Source organism: Echeneis naucrates, chromosome 4, assembly GCF_900963305.1.
Source record: "Echeneis naucrates chromosome 4, fEcheNa1.1, whole genome shotgun sequence".
In the NCBI taxonomy this organism is placed as follows: domain Eukaryota; kingdom Metazoa; phylum Chordata; class Actinopteri; order Carangiformes; family Echeneidae; genus Echeneis; species Echeneis naucrates.
The window spans coordinates 16,298,073-16,309,464 of NC_042514.1; the positions used below are offsets into that span (position 1 = coordinate 16,298,073).

Below are 11,392 nucleotides of genomic sequence, written 5' to 3' on the forward strand. Positions count from 1 at the left end.
CCAAACTTTTGGCCTGTACTGTATATTTGGTTAATCATAATTTTTAGCAATCCAGTAATTTATGAGTCACATTAATGTCACACTACATGTCCTAAGGTTATAATTAACATGAATAATCAATCTGATAAATGTAATTTATGTGGCTGTATAGCACACTACAATGTGTACAAATATAAGTGATGAGTGAAATATTGTTCTTCAACAACAATAGCTACCCCTGCGGGCTTTTTATAACGAGGCCAGTTCTAACAGTTAACGAACACTTAACTTCAGTACAGCTACAAAATGCATTGTATTATGTTTGACCATTTACTTTTGTTTCTATATTGCTGGAAGCGTCAAATAGACTGTAAATATATAGCAGTGACATTTGGAGAAAGGTGTGAAAAATCTAATAATAGTAATACTAATGACTATTATTCATTCATGATCTACCGCTTATCCTTGATTATTGTTCTTGTTGTTGTTGTTATATAATTACCTATAAACTAACATCTTTCCATGGGCTAAATTTAGGCGCTTTTCTATTTTATTTTCCATGTTCTCTCATCATTTCGAGCAGGAGCGGCTGTTTTCCCCGCAAATTTGAGACTCATAAATAGCCACCTCGGCTGCTCTGAGTACACCACAGAGGTGTAACATATCTGTTCAATGTGTCATGATTGCCACCCATGCAAACCAGCAGCGGTGGTATCGGAAATGGACTGTACCAAAAAAAAAATAAAAAGGGGGGGGAGGCGGTGCTGGGGTAACCTCGGCAGGAATGTTTTTTTTTTTTACGTAAAAATAATAATAATAAAAGAAATCGCAAAGTGGCATCACGTTTATCGACATCTCACTGTGAAACAGTGCAGAGTGTTTTAGCAGTTGTGATTGAAGGCGTCCAGGTGCCCGGCTGTCCCTGTCGCCCCTGAACCCCCCCCCCCTCTCCCTCCGCTAGGAGCCACGGTGTGGGAGCGAATGGTACGGACTCTCATCCTGCTCAGCCGCCTGGCTGGGTTTTTTTTTTTTTTTTTTTTTTTTTTTTGGAGAGAAGTTGGCGAAGGGATGTGACTGCGATGATGCAGCTGAAGAACGGGGATGCCGCGTATTACCACAGCGCAGAATACTGCAGGAATTACACTTCGCCGCCGGTCAGCTACGGGGACAGCAGCCATTATCTCGCCCGACTGCCAGGTAAGCGGGCAGGCTTATAGGGATGATGACTGCCAGCGGTCCCGTGCGCGCTAGTGTGCGGAGATGGAGAACATTGCATTTCGCAGATGGTACAGAGGAAAAGAAGGTGGTCCTCATGCTGAAACCGGTTGCTCCGGTGCCGCTGCCATCATCATCATCATCATCATCAACACCATCATGTCATGTAGACTGGGGGGGGGGGGGACCAGCCTCCATTCCGGTCATCTTACAGAGCATGGATGCGGGGATGCAAAATCTGAGCTTGTTGGAGAGAGTCTAATGGGCTCCCGCACCGGCTTTGGGCTCAGATCGGTCTGTAATTTGAAACAGCACATAGCCTCGATGCAATGTTCACTTTCCTCACCCGCGCGTGGCAGCCGATCAAGTGATCTCTCCAGTAGGAGCAGGTGAAGAAATAGAAACTGAACGGGTCGCTCCAGCATTTTGAACAGCTCGCACAGCTGATGGTGACATGGAGCAGTTATACACCAAGTGTTTCTTCGTAGCACCTGCGCGGTCTCTCTGGCTTTAGGGACACGAGACCAGCCTGTGTCACGGATTCAGATGAGACCTGCTTGGTAATATCAGACCTCAGCCGTGGTCACTATCACATGGCATTAGTGAATAAAAGCAGTTATTGTGCAATATAACGCATGTTTGGCTGGTAAAGGACTGGATAAAGGGCTCAACCAATAGAGGAAATATGACATCTCAGGTCATGTTATAAGCACAAAATATTTAAAAATTTCTTTAAAATTTGCCCAAATAAATATAATGAAGATTTTTAAGGTGATAAAACTCTCATAATTTGGACACTGGCTTTCGTCAGTATCTCTAGAGACTAAATGGTTACACAAAAGAAACAATTAGTAGATGACAGTAGTTGTAGTCCTAAATATGCACATGCTTACTTCCCAGTAAGACATGGACCTTTTCAGAAGCTAGATATCTTGTGCTGCAGTTGTTTTCCATGAGATATGGATATTTTCTAATCAATATAGAAATAGCAACTTAATGCATAGGCTATTCACTGTATGTTAATTATTAAACCTAAGAGCACAGTGAGGGGCAGCTGCACTGTTAGGAACTCTTCTTAAGTGGAGGAGTTGGGTGAATGAGAGTCAAACCTTCAGAGCTACAGAGATATAAATGTGGACGCTCGGCTGCACTGTTCTAGCACAAAACATAAATTGCAAAGGACAGAAAGACGCATCTGGTCTTTGCTGCTCTCTGCACTTGTCCACTGCCCAGTGAAGCAGATGGAATAAGTGCAGGAGGCATGTGCTTCTCATTGCTCTATAATTGATGTGACACAACAAAGTAAGGCAAGAGAAACTCTGGAGAGAAAGAGCACTTGGCCTATTTAGAGATTCTCAATGGACGGCCGTGAGATTATCAGGCCCAAGAGCGGACGTTTTTCTGCGGTTTAGCTTGAAACCCACAAAACCAAGAATTTTTGGATCCAGGTAAAAGAAATTTGTCAAGTTTGGACCTGAAGAATAATTCCCAAGATAGTTTCCAGTGAGGCATTTATTTTTCCCCAGCTTTTAGGACTTTAACAACAGTATTTCTTTAAAATTGTGATGGACACTGCCTGGTAGTGACACCAGCAATCACTTGCAACCAGCTGGCCTGTGCTTCAGAGCAATGCTACGTAAACACAGTTTTGACTGTCAGTGTTGATTCTGAAACCTCAAATGCAAAAAGTTTGGAGTTTTCTGTTTTGTTTTGTTTTTGACTTTGCAGTAAAGTCCACCGCTGTGGACATGTACTGTATATGTGCTGCTTCTCTGTAGACTGCATTATGTGGGACTGGAAGTGGATCTGTGAGGAGCGAAGGAAACTGTCCTTGACCTATCTACATTCAGATCTAACAACCAAAATGGGTTCAAAAAGGAAATTGGAGTTTTCTGACACCTTTGCACTTGCATATCAAACAAGGACCTAAAGTCAAGGTATGAAATTCTTTGTAAAGGCCAAATGCAAACGTTAGTGTATAGTAAAAGCCATTTGGAATTCGTACACTAATAGCTGTATAGCAGTGTCTTTGTAGCACCGTCAAAGTGTCCCCACAAATAATAAGGTTAGGTTAGGTAAGGTTAATACCGTTATAGTAAACCTTTTCAGGACCTGTGGGAAAGGAAATGTGATCACAAGTGTATTTTAATGAAGCCCTATTTCCCACAGGCCCAATCAATCATTGTTCATGATACATATATTTTTTAATATTTTCATAGAGGTTCCCACCTGTAGTCTGATGTGTGTAACAGTTGCAGAGCTCTCTTGTTCTTGTAGTTCATTCCCTCTTTTTGGCTTTCAGGTAACGAGGAAATAATTGTACTTAAAATAACAGCAAGAACAAGGAGTCATTGGCAAATGATTTCTTTTTTTTTTTAATTCTCTTTAGTTCAAACCCAGATACTGTTAGGGTTTTTGTCATGTGATCATATTTAAGAGTTTGCTGTTGATGGAACATACAAGTGTTGGCCTGAAAGTCAAGATTGTAGAGAAACAAACTTGTGAAGCAGAAATGTGGCACTTTTAAATCGATATAAATCTTTAGGGTTTTGAAGAGGAACCTCTTTGTATTGATCACATCCAGCCGGCAAAATCAGCCTAGTTAGTTTCCTCTTGGCAGCAATCGCTATCATCTCATGATGCAATATTGTTTTCTCAGTAAATGCATGTTGTGGTGTCAACAATATGTTGAAGGGAGGCAGATGATCATAACAAGCCCAGCTTGATCCAACTGACATGCAGTGAATGCACATGTGGCAGCGCAATGTGCTCTCTGAACTGCTTAATGGATCGTGTGAAGAAAAAAGGGGTCAGCTGTCCTGCAATGATCTTTCCAAACTGCTGTGCAGGTCGTCTCAATAAGTTCTCCTGAGCCTGCTTGCTGCCAGCAAGATTAATGATGTGCAGCGTGCAGAGCCCGAATGGTGTAGGTGGAGATAATAGTGATTGCTGAACAATTTTTATGTTGGTTTCTTTTAATTGCAACCGAACAAATATAGAAGTTTAAAGTAGAAATCCACTGAAAATGTTCTTATCTAATAGCATTTTGTACCTATTTTAAATCTAAATGTCCATAGTGTTTAACTGTATAGTCATCACTATGTTTTTCTTACATTGTCTCCATCTCTATTGCGACAGCTGTCATAGCTGCGGTGGTGTTTCAGCACTGCATTTCACGCAGATCATTTGACAGAGAAAGAGCGCCCTAAGTGGTTTGGTTTATTGTTTTGTCGACGAAGCTTAAGTATGTGTTATGTATGTGCTTTTTTTGCGGTTTTAGTGCTGACTCGGTCCCTCTATTTATTACAAATAAGTGTTGCTCGACTCAAAGGATGCCAGAAAAAAATTCCATAAAAGGAGTTCCCAAGGTATGCAAATTTATTTCATGAGCTTTCATGAGTAGGAGCAGCAGCTAATAAGTAAAAGAAAACTTCTATTAATCAAAATGAAAGAATTGAAGTAATTGTTTTATTAATATATTGGCCACACATGTAACTATACCGACTCTGTCAGAGTCCCATTTTGCAGTTGTCTGTAGTAGTGAGCGAATCAGTGCCCTGTCCAGCATACCTATGTCCTGAGGTCAACCAGGCCAGGTGACAGACAGGCAGCCAGACAAACTGAACTGGCTGACAGCATGCAGCAGTCGGAAACACAAACACTCTGGGGTGTTATTTTGGGTGTATGATTCAGTCCCATTGGGTATCCAATCGGATTCCAGATGAAAGCCTCCACCACAGTGAGTTCTGAGACAGCTGTTGACCTATTACTGACCTGACAATATATGCAGTTACAAACACAGCGACACAGTAACATAAAGTGGAGCACGAGAATGGCACAAATGAACACACACTTAAGCAAAGCGCAATTCCCAATATCACCTTCTTCTTTTCAGTTTTTCTTTTGCAAACACCCGCACCCAACACATGTACACAAACATAAAATACTCTGTAATGCTTCTTCTGCCTATTCAAGCAGTCAAACGTCAGGCTTTGATCACCTCTGATCAGAGGGGCTTGAGGATTTTATTGTCACTGTCTCAGTTTGTGTGCACACACATGCGTGTCTATGCGATGTCCCGCATGCATGACTGCTGGCGCTGCAGGCTCAGCCTAATCTTTCTGATGCCCACTGGAGTGTGAAGTTCCTCTGTCCGAGAGTGTGTTTCCAGTCGCCTGTCTCTTTACATTTGGCGGCCTCGGGGCTCCAACAAGTAAATGCCTTCTCTTACTGCCACAGCACATGGGTCATTGGCTTTGTGTAGTGGGAGTTTGATGATCATAATTGCGAAGGAGTTTTCTCTTGTCCACCTGATGAGTAACTGAGTCAGGTGGAGGGGTCACATTGAGCTGCAGCAGTAAACCTTACAGGCCTTGAGACACAGCTGTGGCTGGAGCCCAAGCTGATAAACACAGACCTTGGATGGTCAGTAACAAGTAGCTCAGTGTACTAAGAATCAGCAATTGGTCAAATTTTTTCCATGCGTGTGGCTAATGAAATAATAGTGTAGTCGCACATCTCTCTCTGATATTTTCTCCCTCTTCCTGGGCTATTTGAACAAATATGGAGTGTAAACCATCTACAATTATCTCTTCAAATATATAAAACTATCCTCGGTCACCTATTCATATTTGAGGTGACATTGTGCAAAGAAGACTATATTGACAAATCCTCCTTTCTCCTCAGGCTTCAATAAACATCCTCAACATAAGACATCGTGGACTCCAGCACCTGCACTTGATAGATGATAGAATTTCCCCTAACAATAATATTCACTTATATTTGCAGTGACATAGTCAGTCTAAGCCACCAGAATCGATAGATACCTACTGCAATACAAGTTTATTCTTTTCTAAGCCGAGAAAGTGAGAAAGTGGGATATCTCCATTGCATTTACAGTTTTCTTCCAATTAAATTGAGTGTAAAGATGAGCAACACTGGACCAATTGCTCATGATAGTCAGCAGATACAGCACTAATAGTTGAATATTTGTATTGTGATGCGGAGCCATGTTAAGATGACCAGTGTTTGTGCTCTGATGTCAACAGGCCCAGAGAGCATGTTGAAGCCTCCTCTGAGTCTCTTCAGCCATCCTCAGCAGCCTTTCCAACACATGGACTCTCTGCACCAGCTGGGACCCCCACCAATGGCACCCACACAGCCTCTGGGACCTCCACCAATCTCTCTGGCTCAGTCGATCGGACCCCCAACGATGGCTCCCAGCCAGAATCTCGGGCCACCTCCCATAACTGCTTCTCACACATTGAGGCCACCACACAGCTTAGGGCCCCCTCCAATGGCGCCAGCTCAGCCACTGGGGCCTCCACCAATGCCACACACTTTGGGACCCCCACCTGTAGATCACACACAAGCAATAGTGCCTCCAACCATGGGCCTCACCCAACCATTAGGGCCTCCACCTTTAAACCCTGCACAAGCACTGGTGCCACCCCCTGTAGTGGCCCCCGGAGCGGGCCGATTCCCGCTCCCACCTAGCCCACTCTCATCTCCCCCAGCTCCTGGACCAGACCCTTCACAACTGCCCCCACGACCCCCAGGACCAAGCCTCATCCCAGGTCACCTTCCAGGTCAGTCAACCCCTGCTGGTGAGCAGACCCAAGACGAGGGCTTCCCGTTGGGGGTGGAGGAGCAAGAGGACTCTCTGGGACTGGAGGAACTGTGTAAACCTCTGTACTGTAAACTCTGCAACGTTACCCTCAACTCTGCTCAGCAGGCACAGGCGCACTACCAGGTCAGTTTAAGTACACAAATCATCACATACAGTGCTGAATATTAACACGTATCCGTACATTCTGATGCATACATTCAATCCTCTTATCTATCTTTATAGGGGAAGAACCACAGTAAAAAGCTGAGAAATTTCTATGCTGGCAGCCAACAGCCACCAGCCATTAGGATTCCCGAAGTCCTTGACGTGGCAGGCCAGACAACCCTCAGCTCTGGATCCAATGACAATGACGCAGGCAGACAGGTCAGGCTCAAATGCAACACCAGCCGAAATATTACGGTTGTGTAGGAGGTGGTTGTCTGCAGCTGAAGAGACCAATCTGCTGATGGAGGTCATTTCCATCTCAGGAAAGAGGGAACTGCAGAGTCATTGTGCTGCATTTAAACAGCAGAAGCTAATCACCAACATCATCCTCTCACCACCGCACAATTTACTGCATCTTCTAAGTTTGCACACGGCTGAATGTACCAAAGGCTCTTCAAAAGGGTGAAATGATACACAAGAGGACCCGCAGTTGTCTTCTAAACATGTCAAATCTATAATTTTGACTCTAGTTTATGGTTTTGTGTGTTCTTTCCAGAATCAATACATTTCATCAGTGTATATACAAATAGTGCAAGGAATTTCCATCCCTCCTCCCATCAACATTAAACATTTCTTTCTTTCCTTCTCCTCTATTTTCTCTTTCTCGCCGCTTACTCTCCAACGCCTCTCACCACAAACACAGCACTGCTTTGTCCATGTGTCTGCAGGCGCTGTATAAGGGGGCGACCAGGGTCATCTTGGCCACAGAGAATGACTATTGTAAGCTGTGTGATGCTTCCTTCAGTTCACCGGCAGTTGCACAGGCCCACTATCAAGGCAAGAACCATGCCAAGAAACTCCGGCTTGCTGAGGCCCAACAGAGCTCCAATAACATGTAGGTTTGGGAAAAGAGACTTTTTGCTGTAGGGGCTTTAGACTCTATCCACATCCTGCTCGACACACTGTAATATGTATAAGGGAATCAAATGAGAAATGCAATATTTGTTACAAGATATAAATTAAAGGTCTTGGAAATTATGAATCAAATTAAGTCAAAGTTCATTTGTAGCCTGAGAAGAATCATGTAAACTGTCAATTCATCTATTCATCCATTATGTAGACCTCTATTATGTAGTCCTCAATGGGGGGGGGGGGGGGTCCTGAAGCGCCTGAAGGCATTCGCACAAGCAAAAGGTGAACCCTAGAACCCTACACACAAAGGCCTCAGGCCCTGGGTTTGAATCTAGAACTACTGCTAACCACTTGCCCAGCTCATTAATATTACTTAATAATAATAATAATAATAACAACAACAACAACAACAACAACAACAACAACAATAATAATAATAATAATAATAATAATAATAATAATAATAATAATAATAATAATAATAATCATAATAATAATAACAATAATAATAATAATAATAATCAGGATTCATTCACATTGAGGACCAAACTGATGTGCTTTTGATTCTTGCTCTGCCTGTTACAGAGATGGCACCAGTGAAACCGCCCCAAGAAGAAACAGGAAAGATGGCAGCGAGTACAGACTGGTGAAAAACCGCCGCAGCCCACAGCTACCTGCCTCCATGCCAGGTAAAATATGAACAAACGTGAAATCAAAAGTCACTGTGCACTTTGGAGTTTAATATGTAGAGGATATTCAAACTGGTAAAACGAATTCTGAAGTAAGTTTAGTTAGCGATTATTAAGCAACGTCTGGTGTTACAGGAGAAGCTGAAATGTAGTAAGTAAAATTCAGATTACAGGCTGGACCACCTTAGGGAAACTGAACCGGACTCACCTGCAAACCTCTGATCCATTATGAAATTGTCAATGAGTTTCCAATTTGCAAACTTAAAAACTGGCTACAGTAGGATTTCTATGTGCAACAACACATCATTAACCAATAGTTATACATTAGCCTTGTTATGTAGTCTTGTAGCCTTGAATTAACCTCATTACATAATCGCAACCACGGTAATTATTACAACTGACCATATAGGAAGAATAATTTTAGATTATGTATTCAATAAAATGTGCCATCTGCAGTTAAATAGAAATGATATATCATGATTCATCGTGGCCTGAGGGAGTCACCCCTTCCTTTGTCACTGTGTGTTTCCTTTGAATTATCTTCAAAGAAAATGTTTCCCCACCTCACACTTCCTTCATGGTGAGTGCACAAGCTCAATCTAACGCTGCTGCTGTGCAACTATTTGCCTTCTAGTTAGAATAAATTAACAAAGAGCATAAGGAACGAAATGTATTTAGGTGTAAAAGAAAATTAATTCAACATTGCTTTATTGCTTTGTCACCTTATATTGTGTTGAGTGCAGCTTACCTATGCTATTCAATCGCTATCTTGGCACAGACAAAAACCCATGGCCACTCAGTTCAGTACAAAACAATATAAATCATACAGCAGAGCCAATTCCCTTCCCTCTCCCTCCTTCTCTCTCTCATCCACTCTCTTGTCACTCACACACACACACACACACACCCACTCTCCGCAATGTTCTGCTGATTTAATCAGCTTTCTTGATGGACAAACCCCAGAATAGCTGCGCTCGCTCTCTCCTGCAGTTGGGCTCTCGCTGTCATTTTATCTTGCTCCCTACCTCCTTGTTTTTCTGTCACATTAACACCCCCCCCCACACACACACACACACACAAATAACACCAAATAATTTTTTCTTAAATATCCACCTGGATGATATTGTGCATTTCTATCTATTTACTATAATTTCAGTGACAGTGATACAAGTCAGTGATACAATTAAAAGATGCTGTAAAATGTTGTCAAATATAGCGTTGGGTGTGTTTTTATCTTCACATTAATGCTTAAATTATTACCGATGAATTCATTTTAAGAACCAGTTAAGCAACAAGAATCTACAGCCATGTTATTATCTGTGTGAGGCATAACAGTATTCTGAGTTTATGCAAAATTATCATGCAAACATGCTCCAATTAAAAATGTTAACATTTGAATAGGAGGCAGGTGTGGCGTTTATCTTTTGCGTGTCAGCATTAAGTAGGTAATTACCATTGAACACAAAATACAGCTGGGTCTGGTGAAAAATGCTGCTAGTTTTAGAGCTAGTTCATCCTAACTGATCCGATGGTGTCATCAGATGCAAAGTCAAGCGAACTGGGAGTTACTATCATTCATTCTCAGGAGAATGTGATACCAGTACCGGATTTCATGTCAGTCTGTGCATAATTGAACTCAAAATCTGCATATGCTAATGGAAGCTTTTAGAACACAACTTTTAATAAGTAAGATTCATTCTTTTGGGGCCACAAATGTCTGGTCAGAATTCAATGACAATCCCGCCAGTGTGACTAAGAAAGCCAAGTATTTTCTTAGTTAGTTCAATTTTGGGATATTTTGGGACTGATGGCCAACAAAATAACCTTCTAAAAGATGCAACCTTAGCTGTGATGTGGACTCACAAAATTGAGAAGGTTACTGACTAAATGCGAAAAAGACGATGGAATCAACAATCTGTAGTGAACCTTCATCACACACAATCTTTGCCAACCAATAGCAATACAATGGCCAATTCTTCATTCATAGGTCTTTACAGAATGAGCCTCTTCATATGTGACTGTTCCTAACTTCTTTTCTCTTCTACTTTGTCTTGTCTCTTTCTCCATCCAGGGCCGTACTATAATCCCAGACCAAGGCAGCGCATCCCCAGGGATTTGGCCATGTGTGTGACGCCCAGTGGACAGTTTTACTGCTCCATGTGCAATTGTGGAGCTGAACAGGAGACGGACTTCAGGCAGCATCTGGAGAGCAAGCAGCACAAGGCTAAAGTGTCAGAGTTGAGATATCGCCACGAGATGGAGAATCTCGGATACAGCTAAGGAGACCAGTGGCGGGGGGGCGGGGGGGTGGGATTAATCAGATGGGAAGAGGATACAAGCTTATTCGGGCTATTGGGAGATGCTTGATGGTTCACAGTGATCCAACGAAGAGAATGTGAAATGTGAAACATTGGTGGTTGCAATGAAAGGCTGGAGACAAACGTAGTGGCCAACACTTATGGTCTGATTGAGGCTAATCACTGAGGATTTTAGTTTGAGCTTTTTATTCCACATCTTGTGTGTGACTCAGCCCCAGAGCCTATTTTTTTACAGGTCCTGCAACAGGACCACTAAGTGAATTCAACATCTTTCTAACCTGATACAGGTCATAAAATCCAAGGTACTATTTGCTAATTGAAGACAAAGCACAACAAACATCACCTGGTAGAAACAGTGTTACACAAATCTGTTAGCCTTAGCCAACCTCTAACTGGTCCTTCGGTGTGTGTCAGGCGAAAGGCTAAGCCCGGGCTAGCCTTGTTCGTGCCTTTAGTGGAAATAAGGCTAAAGAGTCAGCTTTGGCAAGCCATTTGGCAGTATATCA

The 11,392-nt window shown here is 42.5% G+C and overlaps 1 protein-coding gene across 1 annotated transcript; it reads left to right on the forward strand.

Annotated features, from left to right (window-relative positions):
• The first annotated feature begins 1,058 nt into the window (after positions 1–1,058).
• zmat3 (zinc finger, matrin-type 3) lies at positions 1,059–10,848 on the forward strand. Its single transcript, XM_029500168.1, has 6 exons — positions 1,059–1,176; positions 6,243–6,946; positions 7,046–7,186; positions 7,696–7,862; positions 8,477–8,568; positions 10,640–10,848. Exons 1-6 carry the CDS (start codon positions 1,059–1,061, stop codon positions 10,846–10,848), a joined length of 1,431 nt encoding a protein of 476 aa, XP_029356028.1.
• Positions 10,849–11,392: the final 544 nt, after the last annotated feature.